Consider the following 26314-nt stretch of genomic DNA (forward strand, 5'->3'; position numbering starts at 1 on the left):
GAAAATTACTATATTTAAGGACATAAATTTTAAAGCAAAAATGACATAAAAGTTCTCAAACTGAACAATACAAATATAGTAAAGGTGTCAGTTCTCCACTAAGTTAATTGGTTTCAATGTAGTTCTAACCAAAATTTAAGGAGATTTTGGAACTTAATAAGGAATTTTAAAATTTAATCTAGGAAAATAAGCAAGTGAGAATAGGCAAGAGAATGTTGGTAAAAAAGAGATTACCATTACCAGATATTTTTAAATATGCTAAAAAACAATTAAAATTTATAAATGTACAAAGAAATATGATCATATACAAGTATACAATGGAATTGCAATGATGTCATAAAAAAGAATTACCTTAAACAGTATATGGTCTGTTCTAGAATTCTTATAATCCCATTTTTTTATAAATGTGTTACTGAAGTACAATACATTTATATAGAAAAGTTGCACAAATTGTAAACTCAGTGGATTTTCACAAAGCAAACACACCCAGATCAAGAAACAACATAACCAGCACCACACTCCCTCCCAAGAGTAACCACAATCTTGTCATAAGATCCCATTTGTAATCAACTCTATAGTGGTCTACTGATATACAGTAAGATGCACTATTTTAAGTGTTCATTTTGATGAGTTCTGACAAATTTACATATAACCATTATCACAGCAAAGTACAAAGCACTGTAGACTCCATTTCAATTTAAAATTATCTATCTATATCTGTGTTTTCGTTTGTACTGACACTGAAAAAAAGCACAGGTGGACGTGCTAAAAACTGGGAAGTGAAACCGTTTAGTGCTTTCACTTCTTTAAAAATTTTAAGCAATACAGATTAAAAAAAAGAAAAAAAGAACAAATGATAATATAACAAATGGTCCTGTATATACCACCCCCTAAAATAGATGCTAATATGTAAATTTAAAGCAGAGATACAGTTCAAATTCTTCCTCAGTCCCACTCCCTTCAGTCCTCCCAGAGGAAACAATGATCACTAATACTTTACTCCATACATGTATATGTTTCTTAAATTTACATGAGCAAGGAGAAATTATTTAATAAATGGTATTGAGAATACTGTTTTAAAATGCTCTGGCTTTGGCCAATAGTTAATTATCAGCTAAATTATTTACAAATTTTGAACCCTAGGGATACAACTGTTTATTATCACTTGATATTTTCTTATCCCTTGATTTTTAAATCTATATTAGAAACAGGTCTTATCCTAAAAATAAAATTCCTAACATTATTCTTTAATCTACCTATTAGAAATCATAAAAAAACTAAAAGAAAAAAATTTTAAATAAAGAATATAGGGTAAGCCAAAGTTCATTAGCATTTCTGGCCAGCCAAAAAGTAGAAGGCAATGACTAACAAAATGATATCATTCATTAAATTACCTCAAATTTTTGCTTCTTTTAACTTCCTTTCTAAGAAACCAATTATATTAACAATGTTAAGAAAAATGCTATCCCCTGAAAAAGTCCTAAATTCAATCTAGACTTGATTCTTTTCATTAATCATTCTAACATGTATAAACTCCTAATTGAACTACTATATCAAATGAAAGACCACAATGATGAGAATCTCTATCTGAGATAATTATAAATTATACACTATTTTAGGATGATCAAACACAAACTTTTTAAAATTATGTATTGAAGAAACAGACAGTATGGAATTCACCAGTGTGTTTAATCAAGGAATGCTTCAGATAGGTCTTAAAAGAAACAATAGGAATAGGGAAGTAAGTGAGAAAGCATACAAGGCAGGATGATAAGTACAGGCAGATTATAAACTAAACAATGTCTACTCTGATCTATCAGGCTGGATCAGAAGAGTCATGTTATAATAATAAAAGATAACAATTTATTAATTATACCCCCCACTTTGTTCCAGGAAGATTTAAACTTCTAAGTAAATATTAAAACGTGACCAGGTAGCATAAAATAAAAACTCAGACAAGATGAGACACATGAGGGAGTTATCAAAATAAAAACCAGAAACCTACCTTCCATAGAATGGAATTCTTGCTTTGGTAGCATTCTGTTTTAGTTGGTCAAAAGCTCCTGTAAGATAAAGAGTTAATGAGTCCTCAAACTTGAAAATAAAAATTACAGAGAATGGTTTTCAAATTTCAACACATTACCTGCTCTGAATGTGTCTGCACATATCAAACAGGTCTTCCAACCTTTCCTCTGGTAATAATATGCTAACTGGGAAAAGAACATTTAAAAAATACAGTATCAATAACTACAAATTATTATACACATAATTTTTTTTCTGTTTACCCTTGTTATTTAAAGATTAAAGTAAAACTGCTCATATTCTCCTGAAAGTAGTATTATTACACTGTTTTAAGTTTTTGTGTGAATTCCAGTTAGTTAACAAATAGTATTACACTAGTTCCAGGGGTACAATATAGTGATTCAACACTTCCATACGTCACCTGGTGCTCATCACAGCAAGTGCCCGCCTTAATCCCTAACACCTATTTAACCCCTCCCCCACCCACCTCCCCTCTGGTAACCATCAGAGTTTGTTCTCTATAATTAAGAGTCTGTTTCTTGGTTTGTGTCTCTCTCCCCCCGCAACTTTGCTCATTTTGTTTCTTAAATTCCACATATGAGTGAAATCATATGGGTGTTTGTCTTCCTCTGACTTATTTCACTTAGCATAATATTCCATCCATGTCGGAGCAAATGGCAAGATTTCATTCTTTTTATGGCTGAATAATATTCCATTGTGTGTCTATGGTGTCACACACAGGCAGAGCCTGACACGGGGCTCAATCTCATGACCCTGAGATCATGCCCTGAGCGGAAATCCAGAGTCGGGCACTCAACCGATTGAGCCACCCAGGTGCCCCTATTATTACATTTTAAATACAGCAAATTTGCTAAAGAGTTTAAATTCTAACTGCCATCCAGTAACATTCAAAGGATATAAAATGATCAAGCAAAACATGACCATAGTGAAAAATGTTACTACTATTAATGTTAAGTAAAAACAATAACATAGCCCTCTAAGAAATAATCCTTTTCTCTTTTTTTTCTAGATTATAACATAATTGAGGCTTGTGATACAAAATCTGGTAACAAACTTGAGGCACCCAATTCTGGAGAAAGCAATGAATTAAAAATTAGTAGAAGGATATGTAAAATGAAGATCTAGATTATGTTGGGTGGGACACTGTTAAAAGGGAGCCTTGAATCCTCAGAGATAAGGTAAGCTTTCCATGTTCTCTTCTCCAAAAATCATATCCTCACTTCCTTAAAGATAGGACAGTCTCTTTGGTAAAAGAAATAGCATAGTTATATAAAAGTCTACCATTCTTACAAAGAGCAACCACAAGGGAGACTCTGGGATTCTTTCTTATCGTACAAAAAGCTATTACAAAAACAGATATATTGAGTAACACAAAATTGTAAAGCAACAAAACTAGCCTGGTTTTAACATAAAACTTGATTTATACAAACATATCTTCTCCAGGGCTTTTTTTTTTAAGACTAATTTACCTTTTTTATTTTTTTATTTATTTGAGAGAGCATGAGAGGGCGAAAGGTCAGAGGAGAAGCAGACTCCCCACTGAGCAAGGAGCCCTATGCGGGACTCGTTCTTGGGACTACAGGATCATGACCTGAGCTGAAGGCAAGTCGCTTAACCAATTGAGCCACCCAGGTGCCCCATGTATGATTTACCTTTGAACATGTTGTTGTTTTACCACTCCCTTGCAATCCAACAAACATGATCACATTCTGTTTTCCTTTAGTGGGTGTCCATGCTTTAACTCCAGGGTCTACAAGCTAGGTACCAAAAATAAAATAAAAATAAAATCAGGTTAACATATGCTTACACCCAAAACTCCTCTCTCCACAACTTCTAAATTGTAAAAATAATTTAAAGACATTTTAGTATAAAAGGCAACAATAATCCTACCATTCTAATACACATTTACTATTTCCCTTAGTACACACATAGTGAAATTTAAGAATATAAAATAATGCATTGCAAAGTCATAAGCAAGCCTATACTCCCAAACTAATTCAGAGAAAGGCTCTCAAGACTTTTTTAGAATAAGCAGGAGTGTGAACAGTGAGACCAAGTTTGAGCCAAAGGAGCAATCTACATCAGCACTGCAGAAATATAAAAATATATGTGCAGGCCGCATATGAACTTTTAAATTGCTAGTAGTGACATTAAAGAAAGTGAAAATAAGTGATATTAACTTTAATACTTTATTTAACCCAATATATTAAAATGCCATCATTTCAACATGTAACCTATATTTAAAAATTAATGAGATATTTTATATTCCCTTTTCTCATATGAGGTCTTCAAATTTGGCATCTTTTTCAAACTTATAGCACATCTCAATGTGGACTAACCAAATTACAACTGCTCAATAACTACATGGGGCTAGTAGCTGCCATATTGGGACGACACTTATCTTCATGTTGAGTTTAATAAATGCATATGTATGAGCAAAATTACAAATTATATGTGAAAGATTTTCCAGATCAGTCAGATGTCAAATCCTCCAAGGCCAAAAACCTACTGTTCTATGAAGTTACTATATTTAGAGGGCTAGTAAAAAATAATCACCAATTTCATGAGTCAGTGGGAAATTAAGGTTCATATATGGATAGCCCCCAAACTGATAAGCATGAGGCCTTTTTAAAGTTCATTTTAAAAAACAATTCCTTTGCAAGTCAGTTGTTTAGAGCTGGAAGCATGTGCCTCCACATGATAATAAAGCCATAATTGCAGTTAATGCCCTAGATCGGAGACCGGCAAACTATGTGTGAATAAAGTTTTTATGGAACATCACCAAACCCATTCATTTACTGTTTTGTGCTACAACAGCAGAGCGGGGTAACTGTGACAGAAATCATATGGCCCACAGGCCTAAACTATCTAGTCCTTAAGACAAAGTTTGCAAAGCCCATGTGAGACAATACCATAAAGATCACATAGTCCGTATTATACCTGAATTTCAAGGAAAGCCATGTGGTAACAAAGGGAGGAAAAGAGAACACATTTTGTTATCTCTTTTCCAGGCACAGGCCTAGCCTTAAGGAAACTTCTGAAATAGGCACAATCTATCTTAAACGTAAATCCACTCTCCCTCCTCCTAGATCTTTTCAGACACTCACACTACCCTATATTCACCTCCTGTCTCCATATCTCACAGCAGAAGCACTCAGCTCTCTATGAACCTAAATTTGGAACATATGTGTTTTAGTGACTAATTATTTTATAAATCTAATTTCTATTCCTCCTGTGCCCTAGAACAGCAGTACTTTTCAGTGTCAGGACTCCTTTATAATTATAGTAGTTTTTAAGGTGAGTTGCAATGTAGAATCTGAAACCATATAAACTTCATACTCCATTACATCAAAATCTGTTATTCTATCTTGCACTTTGAATGCATCTTATGCTGGTGCATGATTGCATAACATCATATATTAGTCACTGACACATTTCACTACACAACATCAAAAAAAATTATTATATCATTACTGATCTCATCAGAAATGTATTGGGATCCTGTCAAACTCATGGTGGAGATACAAGTTTTTAGTTTTCACTGGAAAGCTCAATTTTATCACTGGCCACAATATTGTTACTTATTTGCCTTAAAGTGACAGGCTCACTTTACTTGAAAATCTTACTCAAGTCTGAATTACCACAGATTATCTGTCTGTTGTTTGTTGACATAAAAATGGTGTTTTATGAAAGCAGCTAGCTCAGCTTGCAATCAAATAATCACACATGTACCTTCCTCAAGACAACCATCAAATTTCAGTATGCAGCAAAAGAGCTTTCTGTATACTTCTCATTTCATCCCACAAAATCGTACAAAGATGTGTATACTCAGGGGTTAAGATTTAATACAACTAATAACTTCTACTGCTCCATCAAGGGCATTCTTAAGTAAAACAGGCTTCCCACCCCGCCCCCCCGCAAGTGTGTACTAGTAAAGAGTACAATGACTACTAGTATAGTTTGCTACTACTGCCTTGACTCATGCTAGGGAATTTTACCCACCACTGCTTTTGCACTACTGCTGCAAATATCAAACAATAAAAAAGGCAAAAAAAGGCAAATAATGTCTTAGTATTATTATTGCCTTGTACATCACTGCTCTAGACAATAAGCTTCTGAGTATAGGGACCAGTCTAAATTATCTCTATCAGCAGCATCTGACATATTGCCTAGAATAAAGTTGGTACTCAATAAATACTTCTTAACAAAGCAGTTAATGCACCAGAATTGAATACAGATGCCAAACCCTAAAAACAGAAATTTTCACTCACCCTGCACTGACCTCAGGGGACATATGAAAAGCAAACTGGAAATAACGTGAGGAGTCCGACAGGAGTTTGGAGATCAGACCTGTGTCTGCCACTAACTAGCTGTCTCATTTTTCTCAACTGCAAACTGAGAAGTATGACTGGAAAATTCTCTGACCTCTTTTAGGTCTGAATTTCTTTTTTTTATTAATTAGTCTACAAGACTACATGGAATGATATAACCATCTGAGATACGAGACTTTTTCAAAGTACCAATCCAGCTCTGCTGAGACCAAAGGAGTAAATGAAACTAGTCACACAATAAACGGAAAAATACTAGACCACTAGCAGACATCTGTTCCTCTACAAAAATTTTTTTTAGTTCCTTCCTTCCCCCCCCTACCATTGGACCCATACATATTTTTTAAAGCTCTAAGATTTTCACCATAATTTTCATGACCACAGCAGTAATATCAGTTCTAAGGTGATACAAGGCAATAGGCTATATTTACTACTTGCAAAATAAAATCTAGGCAAGAGTCAGGATATCTGGTCTTTTCAAAGGGAATTCTGGACACAATGAACAGTTCAGGAAAGAACACTTCTTGAGTGACTTTCCGTACAAAAGTAGGACCTTCAATAGGCAAAACCTGATATTAAAGAGGATAAACTCAAGAGAGGCCCTTCCATCAATTAATCTGTAGTGAAGTTTTACTTTTCATAACCTGGCTTTGGGAATTTTTGCAGGAACAGTACTAGCCTTTCATATCTATACTCAGAACTTTGTATTCAGAAAAGTCTATAATAAAAATAGGCCCCTTTAGAAAAGTTAATAATCCTTCAATTAATATTTTTAATAGAGATGAATATTCTATAAAAACATTAAAAAGTATTCTGAAATAGTATTCCTGTTTGCAGTGCTAATGTATTTTTACCCACTGGACTCTACGGAGAACCATAGCACAGTCCTGATATAATTTTACCTTCACAAGTTCTTTAAATACAGCGTGCTGAATCATTTTTCTTTTGTTAAGACCAGATGCCATCTCTTCAAGATCAATAGCAGACCTTCAAGATGATGGTTTTTGTGGGTAGGAGAGAGAAAGTCAGTTAAGACACTCTGAAAAAAAGTTTCTGCTCCAAAAAAAATGTAAAAATACTCAATCATTCACATTAATAGTCTTCTGATTAGCATGTATATAATTACTATAGATTCCTAAGTCTATATCATAAAGAATTTACCATGAAATATTAGATACCAGACTGGGGTTAGTTTTTCAAGGCTTTCTTTTGAACTCATATCACTGCAAAGTATTAATTTTATTTATTTTTACAGCATATATATTTTATACATTTTTACATACAGCAGAAAATAGGATTGCTTTCTCTAGTTCTAAATGTTTAAATGCTAGTAGTTCTACATTTACTACCCAGTCTAACAATATGAAAAGGAGAAATGGCCTGAATATGACAAGGGCTAGGATTCAAACAGTTAATTGAGGGGCCTGTATTCTATGTGCCCTGCCCCAGTCGGTGCCTCTCCCAAAGAACACAATAACTGAGACAACACACATTACTCCTTCATTCAGATCCGGACAGAAAAACCAAAAGGAGAATAAGAACGAATACAATTCTCCAATAATGAAGGAGGCTGATTAATGTCATCTTAAGCCTGAAGAGGATAAAATGGCACCACTTTTCTATGAAGAACTGTTAAAAGGCTTTTATATTAAAATACTATACTGTGCATGATTGAATCTATCCAAATAAAGGAGTAGTAAAATGGAAAGAAATCCATAATTAAATGAAAGCCACATGTAGTTTATTCTTTGAAACATCATTATGGAAACACACTATCGATGCAATCTTGCAACATATGAGTTCTATTCTTTCCAAATGCTGTATAGCAGAAACGTTTCATGATATAGCAGACTTTTCTAGTTAGCTCTTCATCTCAGTAAACTCAATTTAGTTTGCCTGATTTTTACCTGATTAATTTAACTTACTTAACATTTTCTCTTAGTTGCTTCACTAGTTTAATATTAACATCTGCTTCCAATAATGCTGTACATACTTCTTTTAGCATAGCATTTAGTACCTGCAAATAAATAATACATAAAAATTGAACATTCCCAGTGTGTCATTTCAATTGTATAAAAACAATGGCTGATCAGTCATCATATACTATCATAGCTTAATAAAAACAATACTACACTGTTAGAGAAAAAAAAAAGTTTTCAATTAGCCTCAGAGAGGTAATCTTAGCAGATGTGTAATCATTTTGTCAAAATAAGATATTCCATTTAGTTGAAATCTTGCCATTTGCAACGATGTGGATGGAACTAGAGGGTATTATGCTAAGCGAAAGAAGTCAATCAGAGAAAGGCAATTATATGATCTCACTGATACGCAGAATTTAAGGGACAAAGCAGAGGATCATCAGGGAAGAGGAAAAAATGAAACACGACAAAACCAGAGAGGGAGACAAACCATAAGAGACTCTTAATCTCAGGAAACAAACTGAGGGTTGCCCGGTGTGGTGGGGGGTGGGAGGGATGGGGTGGCTGGGTGATGGACATTGGGGAGGGTATGTGTTGTGGTGAGCACTGGGTGTTGTATAAGACTGATGAATCACAGACCTTTACCCCTGAAACAAATAATACATTATATGTTAATTTAAAAAAAAAAAGAAAGAAAGAAAGATGGTCAAAAGGTACAAGCTTCCAGTTACAAAAATAAGTCATGGGGATGTAATGTATATGTGGTAACTATAGTTAATAATACTCTATTTTATATTTTTGAAGTTTCTGAGAGTAAATCTTAAAAGTTCTCATCAGAAGAAAAAAATTTCTGTAACTATGCATGGTGATGAATGTTAACTAGACTTACTGTGATCATTTACAATATATACAAATATCAAATCATTATGTTGTATACCTGAAACTAATATAATGTTATATATATGTCAATTATACTTCAATAAGAAAATAAAAAGTAAATCATTTGGCACATGGAAAAAAAAAATTCTATGTAAATGTAATTAATGTTAATTACTGGCAAGTAAAATGCTGTAATAATTTAAAAAAAAAAAGATATTCTATTTAGTTTTATTCAACCAAGTAGTAATTATCACAATTTTATTCCTATATTACAGTAACAATAGTAAAGACAATATGCAAGCCAAAGAAAGTTACTACACAATCGATGTTGCCATTAAACACCTTCTGTTGCTGATACACACTTTATATTCACAATATCTGCTTAATTGGATTACCAGGAAGAAAATGCAACAAAAGAAAATGACCTGGTCTGACCTAGCAGTCTTACTATTTCCACTCACAGCAGAGGAACAAAGTTGAAAAGAAAACTATCCTCCATTAATAACTCACTATCATCACATATTTGCTGAGTTACAAGGTACTGTGGTTAAAAGGTCATAAACTATAAAGTCTTAAAAAAAGATGAGGCTTTTGTTGCTCAGGTAAGTAAGTGTTTACACACTAAACTGTAAGCTCCATGAGGGCAGGAATTTTAGTCTGTTTTGTCACTGCTATACCCCTGGTGCCAGCAAAAAGTCTGCAAAAATGCAGGCCCTGGGGCACCTGGCTGGCTCAGTCAGTTATAGCATATGACTCCTGATCTCGGGGTTATGAGTTCGAGCCCCACGCTGGGTGTAGAGATTATTCAAAAATAAAATCTTTTTTTTTTTTTAAGATTTTTATTTATTTAGTTGAGAGAGAGAGAGAGAGAGAGCACAAGCAGGGGGAGGGGCAGAGGAGGGAGAAGCAAGCTTCCCACTGAGTAGGGAGCCCAACGACATGGGGCTCAATCCCAGGACACTGGGATCACGACCTGAGCCAAAGACAGACCCTTAACCGACCAAGCCACCCAGGCACCCCAAAAATAAAATCTTAAAAAAAAAAAAAAAAAGGCCCTGGAATTTTTCTTGAATAATTCCCATCTTCAACTCACTTCATACACCCTACAGAGGCTTATCAGATCTCTCTCTCATTAAAGGAGTCTGATAAAAAATGGAACTGATCTTTCATTAGAGGGATTTCTTCTTGTTAATTCCCTAGCAGCACAGTACTAAGAGCAGAGAAGTTGCCAATTCAAGCAACAGCTGTTACCCTACTTCCCACCAAGCTCTTCTCCCTGGCTTCTTTTTTCTCTACTATAAACATAAACAGCATAAGGGTTACACAAAGGGGAAAACTGTTTGAACGGCTATTGTTTTATTTATTCTGAATCCTAAAGACTACACAATGGTTTAAGTTATGATTTATCATTTAATAATAATTATTAGAAAAAGCCCTGGATGAGGAATTAGAAAAAAGATACTAATCCTGGCTTTTTGGATAAATAAACATGTGGAACTGACTTTCTGTTGCTGTTAACTGAGAGGCTGTACTAGCTAAACTCAAAGATGGTCCCAAAATTATTTAAATCCATTAGCTTATTAAAGTATTGGTAGCAAATTCTGCATTAGATTTTTTTTTCAGTGAGCACTGAGTAATGTACAGAACTGGTGAATCACTGTATTGTAAACCCAAAACTAATAGAGCACTTATATTAACTACACTGGATAAATTTTTTTTTTAAGTTCAAAAAAAATTTTTCTTTTCAAACCTCCAAGTTAGAAAGCACTTTTTTTTTTTTCCTTAGAGAGAGAGGGAGAGAGAGGAGTGGGGAGGGGCAGAGGGAGAGAGAGAATCCCAAGCAGGCCCCAATCCCAGCATAGACCCTAACTTGGGGCTCGATCTCACAAACCCAACATCATGACCTGAGCTGAAATCAAGAGTCCAATGCTTAACTGACTGAGCCACCCAGGTGCCCCTAGAAAGTACTTTTTATCTATTATTTCATTTGATCCTTAAAACCATCTTGTAAGGGAAATACTGTCTTCTCATTTTATACATTAAGGAATCTGAAGTTGACTTGCCCAAATTTCTATCACAAGCTACTAAGTAGGTTGCTAAACAAGGTCTTCTAAACCAAATTCAGTACTCTCCCATTGGTACCACAAAATATAAAGTATACTTGTGGGTTCTCATCTTCTTCAATTGATAAATCATTAAGATACCAGGTATGGGGGGGGAAATGACATATATATTTTTTTTTTTTGGTGGGCAGCAAAGGTTTATTGAGTGATAGCAAAGTGATAGTACAAAGCTCCCAAGGAGGGAGGGGACCTGAGAGGGTTGCCTGAGAAAGAAATATTTTAAACTTAAAACAAGAAAGCCAAGAGAAAGAGTATTTCAGATACCATATAAGGAGTCAGCTTACAAAATCTAAAATAAACAAAAACTGAGTGAGGATTTCAGAGAAAAGCAAAGTAGACAATATGAAAATACTAGCCTTTTATGAGAATGCTAAATAAAAGTGGAGAGAAAGGTGAGATGCGCATATGCCTACCCAAGAAGAAAGAAGCAGGACACTGAAGTTTTGGGCTTATCTCTCCTGATCTAAGCCATTTTCAAAACAAAAAAATGTCATTTTTACATGTTAGTTAAGATTTGGGGGTTTTTTGTTTCCTTTTTATAATTCTTTATAGAAAGTTAAATAGTAAGATGGTCAACTCAATAAAAAACACCATCTAGTGTATCCAGTTTCAAATTTTTATCTACAGTTATTAAATCTACATTAAAACAAATATAAACATAGAGGTTACTAATAATTCATCTCCCTGATGTTAGTAATGATGTGCAATCATATATATTTCACACATTATACATACCTCTTCATTGATAATGGTGGCATTGCTCAATGAGCGTAATGCTGATGTTATTTTTCTTCCAAGGTCTGCTAGTACCATCTTGAAGGTTTTAAGATGTGATTACAAGAAAATCTAAGAAGGAAAAACATTAAATAAAAACATGTGAAAAATAATACCAGTTCCCATAACTGAAGACTTCTAAAGAAGAGATTTAGTTCAAATTAAAGTACTTTAATGTTTAGATTCTATAACTTCAATTTCCATAGCCTCAACCTGCAGCCTCAATATAGGTATGCCCAAAAGCTAAAGCTACCCCTTGATTATGATGCCTTACGTTTGAATACCTAATTGGAATAGTCTATACAAATCAGCAAATTTAACATATCAGATAATATGCTTTGAGGAAATGATGATATAATCTCAACTCTGGACATACATGTGAATATGGACATTTTGGACATACATGTGAATATGAATAAGAGAAGGAAAAATGTGAAATCTCCACCCAGAACTATTGTCCAATTTACCACATTAAAGGACTCTGTAAACTACCTTGATTCATGCTCTAAGCCAAAGGAAAAAAAAAAGATTAATAAGACACCTCACTTTTCACACACATTACATTAGCTCATCTTATTTTTTTTTCTAAGACCCAAGGAAAGGGGTATATTACTAACTTTCCTATTTTATTTTATTTTTAAAAAATTTTTTTAAATTTTTTATTTATTTGACAGAGAGATAGCACAAGTAGGCAGAGCGGCAGGCAGAGGGAAAGGGAGAAGCAGGCTCTTTGCTGAGCAAGGAGCCCGATGCGGGGCTCAATCCCAGGATCCTGGGATCATGACCTGAGCCAAAGGCAGCCGCTTAACCGACTGAGCCACCCAGATGCCCCTAACTTTCCTATTTTAAAGCTCTTCTTGATTCCCCAACTCTATAACAAGATAACCTCAAAGGCCCTTTCCAGCTCTAAAATGTTATGGTTTTATAAAGTATGCAGATGCACCTACTACACCTAAGTCCTTATACCATGCAAGGACTCATGGGTGGTAAGCAAGCAAATAGGACAGGTAGTCCCTGGCCTCAAGCTGATTATCTACTAACTGGCAAGACAAGACACATGAATGTGCAGCAAAATAAATATTAGGAGAATTCCTTTTGCCTGACTTTCTTCAAATTGGGACATCGGCTTTTTCCTACCTTCAGGCTCAAATGAAACATCAGCTCTTCCTGGGTCTCAAGCCTGCCAGCCTTTGAAATGGAACTACACCACTCGATCAGCTCTCCTGGGTCTCCAACTTGCCAAGCTGGAGGATCTTGGGACCTGTCAGCCTCCATGATCACATGAGCCAATTCCTTATAATAAAGTTCTTTTTATATATGTGTATATGTATATACACACACACATTCTATTGTTCTGTTTCTGTGGAGACCCTTGACTAATACCAGTAAAGAACTAGTTCAAAGCTAGCAATAAAACTTTATGATCAACTGTCAATAATTATTTCCTTAAAAATTCAAAGGAAGAGGGGCGCCTGGGTGGCTCAGTTGGTTAAGCGACTGCCTTCGGCTCAGGTCATGATCCTGGAGTCCCTGGATCGAGTCCCGCATCGGGCTCCCTGCTCGGCAGGGAGTCTGCTTCTCCCTCTGACCCTCCCCCCTCTCATGTGCTCTCTCTCTCATTCTGTCAAATTAAAAAAAAAAAAAAAAATCTTTAAAAAAAAATTCAAAGGAAGAAAAAACAGGCTCAAATAGATAGAACAAGCTTTACAGAGAAACTTGAATATGAATTTGATCCTGAAATATAAGTAGAACGTGGCTAGGCAGAGAAGACGACAAAAAGGAACTGGAAGATGATAGGCAAGAGCAAAAATGGAGACATAGAAAAGCTTGGGACATACTATACATTACATATGCATTATGTGTGGACTTAGAGATTATTAAGTCTGTATTATTTGGGAGACACTAAATAAATATTCTAGTCAGAACAGCGGGTTATCTAATTAAAAGGAAATACAGGTTGTAAAGAGCTCTGAAACCAAGTTAAGTATCAATTGTCTGGTAGAAGCAGAATAGGCAGAAAAGCTCAGTGTTCAATGATTTTAGTTAACTCTTCCAAATTAATCTAATCTATCAACCAAGATAATTTAGACTAGATTCCTATAAAGAGAGTATAAGGAGATTAAAAATAAGAGAAACAGGGGCGCCTGGGTGGCTCAGTCGTTAAGCATCTGCCTTCGGCTCAGGTCATGATCCCAGGGTCCTGGGATCGAGCCCCGCATCAGGCTCCCTGCTCTGCGGGAAGCCTGCTTCTCTCTCTCCCACTCCCCCTGCTTGTGTTCCCTCTCTCGCTGTGTCTCTCTCTGTCAAATAAATAAATAAAATCTTTAAAAAAAAAAGAGAGAAACAGAAGGACAAAATTGCTGACTCATTCAACATAGAGAACAAGGAGATGAGGGGAGTCAAAAGAAGCAGGAAAGGAAATGCACTCAAGGACCTATCACTGGCAAAGAGATGTTCCAGGTTGAGCTCTAAATTAAACACTACAGAGGCGCCTGGGTGGCTCAGTCGGTTAAACGGCTGCCTTCGGCTCAGGTCATGATCCCAGAGTCCTGGGATCTAGCCCCGCATCGGGCTCCCTGTTCGGCAGAGAGCCTGCTTCTCCCTCTCCCTCTGCCTGCCTCTCTGCCTACTTGTGCTCTCTATCTCTCTGTCAAATAAATAAATAAAATCTTTAAAAAAAAAAAAAAAAAACACTACACTTCCACTCAGGTAAAACTAGGTAATTTAGAACCTAAAAAATTACTACCAACACTTGATGGAATTGAAAAAAATGTGCTTACCGTAAATTGTTTACAGTTACATGGTTACTTCACCTGAAAGACCAACTACTTCATAGACAAGATCAAGCACTTTTTGTTTCTTATCCCATACTCATTATACTAAATTATTATTGCTTAAGTAAATATTCCTGAGGTAAAAAATAAGAGTCAGATGTTTCAGTTCATCTCCTTTACCACTGTTACCGAGAGTGATATAATCCTAATTATGACACCACAATTTACTTTTTTAGAGATGATGTCATAAACACATCATCCTCCATTTTATTTTTTTACTTTTTTTTAAAGATTTTATTTATTTATTTACAAGAGAGATAGAGAGAGAACACAAGTAGGCAGAGAAGCAGGAGAGGGAGAAGCAGGCTCCCCGCAGAGCAGGGAGACCGATGCGGGACTCGATCCCAGGACCCTGGGATCATGACCTGAGCCGAAGGCAGCCGCTTAACCGACTGAGCCACCCAGGCGGCCCTCATCCTCCATTTTAAAAAGCTTAACTCTTAAATATAAACTTATCTTCCCATGTAGACTGATCTTTTTTTTTTTTAAGATTTTATTTATTCATTTGAGATAGAGATACAGAGAGAGAGAGCATGAGCAGGGGAAGAGGCAGAGGGAGAGGAAGAAGCAGGCTCCCCGCTGAGCAGGGAGTCCGATGCTGGGCTCGATCCCAGGACCCTGGGATCATGACCTGAGCCGAAGGCAGACACTTAACCGTCTGAGCCACCCAGGCGCCCTGTAGACTGATCTTTTAAACTAAAAAAACTTCTGTGAAGTTTTCTAATACATTTTTCCTCATGTAAGTACTTATTGGCAGCACATTTTAAAATTATTTACTTGATTATAAAAACTTACATTTCAGTAGAGGAATAATGATATCTAATAATACCTTTTATTTATACAGTATTATCTGTGCAATTTCCAAGGATGTGTTCCTGAAAACTCTGGTATTAGAATTCTCCTCAAAACCTCAATAACGGGGCACCTGGGTGGCTCAGATGGTTAAGCGTCTGCCTTCAGCTCAGATCATGATCCCAGGGTCCTGGGATCAAGCCCCGCATCGGGCTCCTGGCTCGGCGGGGAGCCTGCTTCTCCCTTTCCCTCTGCCTCTCTCCCTGCTCATGCCTTCTCTCTCTCTCCCTCTGTATCTCTGTGTCTCAAATGAATAAATAAAATCTTTAAAAAAAAAAAAAAACCTCAATGATTTCCTATTTCAGGCAGAAGTAAAGTCCTCAAAATACAAAATGGACTTTAAGGCACTCTCAAATACACACACTCCATTTTAATCACATTGACCTCCTTACTGTTGATGCTGCGTATTTCTACCTCAGGGCCTTTGTACTGGCTGGCATGATCTCTCCCTGGCTGACAAGGAGAAGACAGCTCCCTGCCTCATCTCCTTCAGATTGATGTCTAGATGCAGTTTCTCAATAAGGCCTTCCCTAATCACTTGTTTAAAATCACAATTCCCCTTTCCTTTATTTTTTCTCATTGTCCCATTACCAAATAACATGATTTACTTATACTATTTGTGGTCTATAATATACCCCAACTGAAATGTAAGCTGCATGCAGACAGGGACTTTTGCCTCTTTTGCTCTCTCCTATGAACTCACTGCTTTATGTACCCTCAGAGTTATATATTGAACCCTTATTAAAAATGAACTTTATGAATGAATGTATTAAAGACTTTAGGAATAAAGCAAGACTAGGGACCCAAAGTCATGAAAGGCCTTATAAAGATCTCTTTTAAGACCACTAATATACAGCCACTCTGGAAAACAGTATGGAGGTTCCTCAGAAAGTTGAAAATAGAGCTACCCTATGACCCAGCAATTGCACTACTAGGTATTTACCCCAAAGATACAAATGTAGTGACCTGAAGGGGCACCTGCACCCCAATGTTTATAGCAGCAATGTCCACAATAGCCAAACTACGGAAAGACCCCAGATATCCATCGACACATGAATGGATAAAGATGTGGTATATATATTCAATGGAATATTACGTAGCCATCAAAAAAATGAAATCTTGCCATTTGCAATGACGTGAATGGAACTAGAGGGACTATACTAAGGGAAATAAGTCAATCAGAGAAATACAATTATCATATGATCTCACTGATATGCGGAATTTAAGAAACAAGGCAGAGGATCATGGCGGAAGAGAGGGAAAAATGTGTAACAAGACAAAACCAGAGAGGGAGACAAACCATAAGAAACTCTTAACTATAGGAAACAAACTGAGGGTTGCTGTAGGGGAGGGGGTTGGGGGAACTGGGTGGCTGGGTGATGGACACTGGGGAGGGTATGTGTTGTGGTGAGCGCTGTGTATTGTGTAAGACGGATGAATCACAGACCTGTACCCCTGAAACAAATAATACATTATATGTTAATAAAAAAAATTGGAAGAGTTAAAAAAAAGACCTCTAATATAAACCAATGAAATCAAAAGAAAGTCAATGACCTAGGTAATTGATATTGTACAATTAATATCCATTTGCCATTACTTATTACAACTTTTTAGAATTTCCCTAAAAAAGGAATTTCCAACAAGATTCTTTTTTTTTTTAAGATTTTATTTATTTATTTGACAGAGAGATAGCGAGAGCAGGAACACAAGCAGGGGGAGTGAGAGAGGGAGAAGCAGGCTCTCCGCTGAGCAGGGAGCCTGATGTGGAGCTCGAACCCAGGACCCTGGGACTGACCTGAGCCGAAGGCAGCCACTTAACAGACTGAGCCACCCAAGCACCCCTTCCAACAAGCTTCTTAAAAATTAACTTCACCTTGATCTAATATGCATACTAAAATACAGAACATCTTTTTTAATGTTACTAGCTAACCCTTTATCTCAAATTGGAGTAATTTACAACTCAAGCACACTCACTCAAAATTCTCTTGTTCAACTAAAAAGGTTTATAGAAGTAAATCAGTATATATTAGAATTTCATAAAAGAGGAATCTCTACTTAGATGGGGCTGTTGGAAAAGTTTAAGAGTAAATTACTGTATAGTACTTCATACAGTTTAACATCTATTATCTCATTCCACCCGCACAACAATTTTATGATATAAGCAGGTTAGGGAATGGTGTTCCCTACAAAAAAAAAAAAGCAAAATGACTTTCCACAGTCCCCTGGCTACACAGTCTTAGGTCCGATAGTATGAATGATGCTTTAAAAAACAGGGTTGAATATCCCTGCTGGCAAACTCCAGGACAAATTTTGTTGCTATATTCAAGAGAGGAAATCATATTTTGAAAGCAAAAATGCACACTCCTCTTCATGGAAGAATCATTGCAATGTCCAGAAAGAACTGATCAGGACCACTGCAATCAGGATGTATAAGGACTGAGCTTTGTCCGAGTCACATGTTCTAACAGGAATCTAAGAGGAGTTGAATAGTGAGGTGATGGAAACAAGCCCAAGTCTAGGGTGCCCTGATAAGGCAAGCACAAGGCCAAGTATCATACATACCCACTGCAGTGTGAAGTACTGGAAAGAGCATGGGCTTTGGAGTCTGACAGACTTGGATTCAAATCCCAGCTCTGTTACATTCTGGCTGTGTTACTTTGGATAAGTTACTTAATCTCTCTGAGCCTCACTTTCCTCACCTACAAAATGGAGATAATACCATTGTCAAGGTAGTGACCCTGAAGGGATTTTGTGAGGGTTAAATGAGACAATAAATATAAAACTGTCTGCAAGTGCCTAGTATATTAACTTCCTTGCTTTCTTGAATGATACCAACTGGCTCTCCCTATAGTGCTATCTGAAGTGTAAGTAAACAGGAACTTTTCTTAAACCCTACTAAAGTTCCCGTCCCATTACCTAGGAACCACCCCAGGAATCTTTGGTGCCAATTACACGTACCTGTAATTCTATTGTTCAACAGCAGCTGGAGTGTTCAAACAGCCACTTTCCTCTACATAAACAATTATAAATATTCCTGCCAGAACCTTACCTGGTCTGAGATTATATAAACAGATCCTAACGACTGGAGATTTCAAATCCTATTACAATGAAAATTCCTGTAAAAAAGTTCTTCTAAGCCCTAGTCAGTGACTAATTTATTGGATCAATATTAGACTAAAAAACTAAATTAATATATTAGTAGTAGTATTTACTACTACTAATGTAGAATTGAAAATTCAATTCTACATTATATACCTTTCCAGAAGCTATTCAAATAGCCCAAACCAATACTTGCTTTCCTCACTATAATACTAAATATATCTATATATATTTAAATCCTGTGTAGTATATGTATTCATATTCTAGGATATCAGAAAAGTAAATTTATCTAACCAAGTGGCCTATACGCATCTTATTTGCTAAAATTATTCTATTTGAATAACAATATAATGTTAATTATGACTTTTAAATTTATGAATACTTTTTCATTCTGAATCTTAGTCCTCCAAAGAAATAATTCATAATAACTTATGTTTTGTGATTACAGGAAGATAGACGTTCATTGTAAAAATTCAAACGCTACAGAAGTACTAAAGGTAGAAAATATAATTCCCCTAATCTTACAGCCTCTTGTCCCCTGGATAACCACCAATAACAATTTGGTATACGTTCCTATAGACTTTGTTTTCTTTGCATATAATTTAGGCAAGTTTTCACAAGAATTATGGTTTGGGGGGAGTGAAAAAGGAAGCAGTAATGAGGGAAATTCTTTTGTAAACACGCTTGCTAATGCTAAAAATATGCTTAAATGCAAAGGCAGAATACATAGCTGCATATATTGTATAATCCATTTTTGTCTATAAACAAATATCAAAAAATAACATTAGCCTCCAGGGAAATACAGATCAAAGGCACAACCAGATACTACTTCTCGCACACTAGAATGGCTATAGTCAAAAAGACATAACTAATGTGGTTAAGAATGTGGAGAAATCAGAACCCTCACACACTGCTGGTAAGAATATAAATGGTATAGTCCTTTGGAAATAGTTTGGCAATTCCTCAAAATGTTAAACATAGAGTTACTGTATATGACCCAGCAATTCCATTTGGAGGTACATCCAAGAGAAAGTAAGACACACACATCCACAAATATCCATAAAATGGAATATTTGATAATAAAAAGGAATGAAGCACTGATACATGCTACAACATGAATGAATACTGAAAACATTATGCTACATGAAAGAAACCAGTGACAAAAGAGCCACATACTCTGTGATTCCATTTATATGAAATGTCCAAAAGTAAATCTATAGAGACAGAAAGTGGATTAATAGTTGCTTAGGGCTCAGGAGTTGGGGGAAAATGAGGAGTGACTACTAATGAGCATGGAGTTTTTTCATGGAGTGATAAAAATGTTCTAAAATTGATTGTGGTGATGCTTGCACAACTCTGTAAATACACTAAAAACTACTGAATTGTACACTTTAGGTGAACTGTAGGACGTGTGAATTTTGTCTCAGTAAAACTGTTAGAAAATAGTAACATTTGTCATTTCCGGATGATGAACAACTAGTCATCTTTATTTTTTTATTTACATCTTTTTGTAATTTCCAAATTTTTGGTAATGACTAAGACTATTATTTTTTAAATCAAAGGGAAATTTATTTTTCACAGTGCTCCTTGTGAGAAATACGGTGATATTATACTGGGGATTGAGATGGAATTGCCACTTGAATTCATTTAGTTATTCATTCATTCAATATCTACTATGTGTTCCATGAATCATACCAGCATGAGAAAAGTTCTAACTCCAAATCAATAAATTACATCAACTTAACACAGACAAGACTCCTCTGTTGACTTCAAAAGATCAATTATACATCATACCACCACTGACTTAACTGCTTTAATTCTGCACCAAAGGTTATATTTAACTATGCAAGAAGTATCAGGAAATTCTCTCTTCATTAAAATAATCTGTTTCCAAATTTTAAAACTCCCTTTAATATTAAAAAAAAAACAATGCAACATTTCATAGTTTGATAGTAGAAAAGGTATACCAACAATTCAATTAGCAACAAGGGGTAATAACTCAAAAACAGTGAGAATCATTTAAGATCCTTTATTGGCTATCAGGTCGATCATAACAAGGATCTTTATGTAAACTGTTACCAAGATTAAAACAAAGTCAAAAGAATTCCTTGGCAATAGTCTGTCCTGAAGTTGAAAAGACCATAGACTAAAAGCATGGATGAGGAGGAATAAGAGGTATATGATATTTTTGTTATTTCAGCTACATGTACCTAACACCTATCCGCTGCAAATTAAATACTCAATCAGAATCTCCAAGGATAGTACCATGAAAAGGTTTTGGGGGAAGTGGCTGGCCTCATCTAACTTCTTGATTAGGAGAGTAAAACAAGGTATCTATATTTTGAAAAACTTCACTGGCTATACTGAAGGGCAACCAGGCATAAAAATCACTATATGAAACAATACTCCTCAAAGGAAACAAGAGAAAGAAAAATCTGTTCCATAATTTAAAAATTAGAGTCAATGTAGCAAATACACTGGAGGGAGAAAAACTTGAGAGCAAGGAGACTACAGTCCTAATCATAGTAATCATACTCCAAAAGTCTGGTGGAGGCATGTCGGCTTGCACCAGGGAAGCAGAAAGCAGAATGGATCAAGTCAAGCCCAAGCAGAAGCTAAAGGACCTAATCACCAAATAGTTGTGGGAAATGAAGGAGAAACAAAAGGCAAAAGTGACTCCAAGGTCTCAAATAGTAACCAGATGGCCAGGGATACCATTAACCAATGAAGGGAAGACAAAAAAGAGATGCTGGTTTGAAAGCTAAAGAGTAACCAGAGAAAAGGTTCAAGAGGCTTTAAGGTTTTGTAATGCTGTATTTGTCATATTCTACTAAAGTGGGATTTTGAGTACATCTGCTATAATACTTTGTAATGTCCTACTAAAGTTGGATACTGAGTACATAGGGGTTCGTTTTATTATTGTTTTTAAAATTGAACATACAAATATCACAAAATTCAGGTAGAAACAAGGAGTCAAAGCTCCTATGTATGATATACGTAACAATGAAAAAGTGGAAAAAAGGGAAGTGGAGGTAGTAAATTTGGTTTGGGACCTATTGAAACTAAAGAACTCTATCATTCATGAGACAGAAGTTACAGGGGAAAAAAGAGAAGTTAGAGAAGTTTGGAAATGGTTAGCGAACAAAGATAATGCCATGGAAGCCAAGGACGTAGATGAGAATTCTCAAGGACAGCCTGTGAAAGACCACGGGATGGTAAAGAGCCAACAAAAGGAGTCAACTAAAACATAATAATTAAAATGGATAGAAGCCCTTACTAATTCCTTTCCTTCTCCAAAGGCATACAGAAGAAAATAAATTAAAAAAAAAAAAAAGCTACCATTTATCTTACTAAATTCCAGCGGCGGGTCCAGAATTTCCAGTTAGGTGGAGTTAGAGGAATAAACTGAAAGAGGGCCTGAAGATGCTTTTATCAAATTAGAAAATATTAACTGACCACATGAAAACACTAAGAGAAAGAGTTTTGAGGGAAATAATTCCTCTCCCCTTTGGCACCAACACTGCTATATTCTAGGCATTGCATGAAACAGGTCATCTAATCTTTCATCCCCATAATAAGTTTATTAGATAGATGAGGAAACTGAGGCTGGACTGGAATAGCAACTTGCTCAGGGTTACAGATCTTCCAAGGAGTTCTCTCATCTGGGTTCCCAGAGCTCTCATAGCTCTTTATACCTTCCTAGAGTTTCTCATTACTCATCTTGCTTTAATGTGCATTTATGTGCCTCTCTCTCACTGTACTGTTAGCTCCTCAATGACAGGGTTTGTGTCATTCACTTCTGTATCCCTATAGATAGGAAAAAGTAAATATTATGAATTAAACATATGAAAGAACTTGGTGAGAATAGCATCAAGGAAGCCAACAGGGGAAAGAGTTTTTAGAAATGGTCAACAGTGGCAAATGTACAGAGAAAACCATCAGTATATCTGAATTCATCATTGGCATTGAACTGATATCCCTTATTCACTTATTGAACGCCTACAATTTGCAGGACAATGTGTTAAGCACAACGAACACGGGAAAATAAAATCTGGTACACACCAAAAGGTTTTCGGAGAAGTAGACACATCTAAATTCTTGATCGGGAGAGCAAAGCAGAGTCAGGCCTGTAATTGCCTACACCTAATTTGGCTAGTAAATCTGAAAACAACTTAAAAGGGTCACAGTGCATCTTTTAATAAAACTTCTGATGGGGCACACGAGATGAAAAAGGGCCAGTGCACCTCAGTCTCGGTGCCGAGAGCCGGTGGCCAGGGAAGCCGACTCCCTTCGGAGTCTCTGGCCCCAAGCACAGCTGAGGCTGCCCCTAGCTGCCAGTCCGTGGTCGGGGGCGGGAAAAAGCAAGATACTTACAGCAAAAAGCACCGCTACCGCTGTGGCCCAAAGGGGCCGGCGATTCTTTCGCGAGGCCCCTGCGCCGTGGGAGGAAACCAAGGAAAGCAGGGATCAGACAGACAGGTGCGACCCCACAGCCCGACTTCCCAAACTATACAAACTAGGGCTCCAGCGCCCAGCACCGCGACGCCAACTCCCACCAGCTGGAAGACCGACGATTGCCACCGAACCTTCCGCCCAATGAGGAAACGTCACCACTCAGCGAAGTCCAGCCTTTCATGAAAAGGATACACTTCCGCTTCCGGGGCACCTGCCGCATTCTTTCAGTGCTTTGACTGGAAAGGTTTATTGAGAGGTTTCTTTGCTTCGACTGGCCTTTTGACATTCCGTTTTCTATCGCTCAGTCACTGCGACAGCAAAATGGCAAGACAGGACGCCCTCTAGGGATGCGATCTCAGGAAAGAATTCCGGCCTCGATAAGTTACTTTAAGAAAAAGTGGCTAGGCTATGCACTGCCAGCAGAGAGGGGAGTGGTGAGAGATGGAGGTGCGATTAGAGAGTCGGGATTTCTCCCCAGGCGCGTGTGAGAACTCCCAAAAGGGGCGGGGCTTAGGGATTTCGCAGCCGGGGGAGGCGGGTTCCTCCGTGTCGGATCTGGCGTGGAGACCCGTCTCTGCTTGCGCGTGCGCAATGCGAACCTTTCCCTGTGCTGTTTTCTGCTTTCAGCATGGAATTCCGCTCGGCGCGGCGAGCGATCCTAAGGCTGCTGCGTACGGTGACTCCGGCGGACCTCCCAGCGCTGCTCGAGTGGATGCGAACTACCCGTAAGCGACCAGAGCCAGACGCAAGTGGTTGGGGCAAGGATATGCTATGGCCGCCGACCTTGGGGACTTAAGACAGGGTGAGGTCGAAAGCCTCCTAGGGGTCGCTGTGCTGGTCCCCGCTCGAGTATAGGACAGATTGGCGGGGGCACACCTCAAACTTTAGCAGCTTAAGAGTCCAGTTTGGGATTGGGTGCAGGAAGACCTGGCCCTCGGTTGTTTGTGATTGCGCTGCAGACTTCAGACAAGCCACTAGAGGCTCCTTGTGCCTAACCCTTTTCAGAAGGAAAAGAAGGGGAGGGGGATTTTGCCCCTCCTCTCTCTCCCCTCATTACTCCCACAAACTTGTGACTACCATTAAAGAAACCACCTGAAAAAGCACTTTGCAAAAGAGTTTCAGGCAGTGGAGCAGGAAGCTTTTACCCTGCAAGCAAAATCACCTGTAGCCAGTGCATTTATTTTCTCAGTTGTAAAGTGGACCATCAATTTGATAGCAGTTTTTCCGGGGTGAGGGAAAGGAGAGAAGGGGGTGGGGATAGGGAAAAGACTCTGATTTTAAACTGTTAATAAAATTAATAATTAAAAGCACAAGTTAGAATCGAGGAAATATGTTGATTAGGTAGACTTGGTGAAGAATGGTTAGATCTGTTTTGGCACAGTGAGGCCTGGTGAAGCACAAGAAAATAGGATATTCCTTGTTTGGGAGCTTTGCCAAACTAGGTTATGCCTCTATACCTCTCAACATTGAATCCTATGTTTATTTTCATCCAGACTCATGACTTGAAATATTCCTGTGTGCTAATGATTTCCAAACTTGACTTCTTCCTAGAACTCTCTCTTTCTTTGTGATGTTAGAGTCAATCAGTAGGTTGGGGTATTACTATTATTACACATTTGGGGAGATCATTATGCCAAACTGAAATTAACTTGGACTACTGATAGTGAAGTTTAGCCTGGAAAAGTAGAGAAAACCAGACAGGTAACTTCATACTTACACACACATAACAAGATTCAGGATAGGAATTGCTGAGTCTCCTGTCTCTTCATTTAAACCTTGTATTGCCAGTTTTATCGATCATATCCCAATTGATTATAAAACGTGCTAATTTCCAGGTTTCTGCATTCCTCAGCACAATATCTTTTATTCCCAAAACCCTGAGTGCCTACAAAAATGCCACCTACTGCCTGGTTCTAGCAATTGCACAATTACTAAAATATCCTTTCCTTCAAGATTTCAGTTTTGTGGAACCATTTGTAATCTAAATCTCCAGTTTTAGAGGTATCATTTGAGAACTCCATTTTTCAAAAATCAGGAAAACTTGAAAGCGTGTTTTGGATGATAATTTTGTAAACAGGAAGACCCAATATCACTGGCTAAAGAGTACCTTTTTACTCTTTTAAAAAGCTCTTTCTGTTCCTTTCTCCAGCACACCCTGTAGTCAGAGAAGCTCATGCATTTTGTTAAATTATTTAGAAAACAACCTGAGTTTCTGAGAATGTTTATTAACATGAGTATTTTAAGAAGTGAGGGTGTCACTTTGCTTAAAATGGAGTGTTTTAACAAATCTTAAAAAGCAACTTATTAGTATACCGTTTTAGATGGTAAAATACCCATAACATAAAATTTACCATTTTAAGCTGTTTTTAAGTGTACAGTTCAGTGGCTTTATATACATTTATTTGCATTGTGCAACCATCACCACCATCTATCTCCAGAACTTTCTCATCTTCTCAAGCTGAAACTTAGTATACCTTTTTATGAAGTGGCTCTAAATAGAGCACAAAAGATTCTTCCAATTACTTTCCTAATTAATGTCCTTCTAGGGAAAAAAAAATTATCTTTTATCTCTAGCATTAAGTCACTTGCATAATATCTTACTTGTCTGATGTTTTCTTAGACCTTTAGTAATTATAAATTCTCCTGGAATTTTTCTGCCATTTAATGGAATAGCAAGAGACAATAATAGGCACTGAGTATGACTTTGATTTTGAGTTTCGTAGTTTATTAAAACTAAAAAACATTACAGGTAAAATCACAATAATTTTAGATCCACAAAAGGAAGAATAATATTCTTGATCTCTGAAGGAATAGTGGGATTATCTCGCCAAGACCTGGGGTCATTTAGGATCAGGGTGGTGGAACCAGAAGCTTGGACCAGGGCAGAGCCAAGCACATGTCAATGCCTGATAAACTGAAGATGTAGAAGAAGTAAAGATAGGAGCCGACATTTTTCCTTGGTACAGCATAGGCCAAAGATCTAGGAAACAACACTAATATAGGAAGGA

The 26314-nt window shown here is 37.0% G+C and overlaps 2 protein-coding genes across 6 annotated transcripts in view; one reads left to right on the plus strand and one right to left on the minus strand.

The window, feature by feature from the left end:
- The window catches only part of LOC118002827 (signal recognition particle 54 kDa protein), a 41803-nt gene extending 18340 nt beyond the window's left edge, over window positions 1–23463 (minus strand). The window contains exons 1-7 of the mRNA XM_034993426.1: window positions 23226–23463; window positions 12028–12138; window positions 8297–8388; window positions 7274–7358; window positions 3696–3800; window positions 2144–2210; window positions 2006–2063 (exon numbers count right to left, since the gene is read on the minus strand). Of these exons, the coding sequence (XP_034849317.1) occupies window positions 2006–2063; window positions 2144–2210; window positions 3696–3800; window positions 7274–7358; window positions 8297–8388; window positions 12028–12105 (485 nt within the window). The 5' untranslated portion in view covers window positions 12106–12138; window positions 23226–23463. The remainder of the gene's footprint in view (window positions 1–2005; window positions 2064–2143; window positions 2211–3695; window positions 3801–7273; window positions 7359–8296; window positions 8389–12027; window positions 12139–23225) is intronic.
- Window positions 23464–23572: 109 nt separating this feature from the next.
- The window catches only part of LOC118002829, a 36011-nt gene continuing 33269 nt past the window's right edge, over window positions 23573–26314 (plus strand). The window contains exons 1-2 of one of the 5 annotated variants that reach the window (XM_034993432.1): window positions 23573–23630; window positions 23934–24031. In XM_034993432.1, coding sequence (XP_034849323.1) covers window positions 23935–24031 — 97 coding nt within the window. In that variant the 5' untranslated portion in view covers window positions 23573–23630; window position 23934. The other 4 variants (XM_034993431.1, XM_034993435.1, XM_034993436.1 and 1 more) reach the window with 4 other exon arrangements.

The sequence above is a fragment of the Mirounga leonina genome, unplaced genomic scaffold, assembly GCF_011800145.1.
Source record: "Mirounga leonina isolate KUSES-001 unplaced genomic scaffold, KU_Mleo_1.0 Mir_83, whole genome shotgun sequence".
NCBI lineage: Eukaryota > Metazoa > Chordata > Mammalia > Carnivora > Phocidae > Mirounga > Mirounga leonina.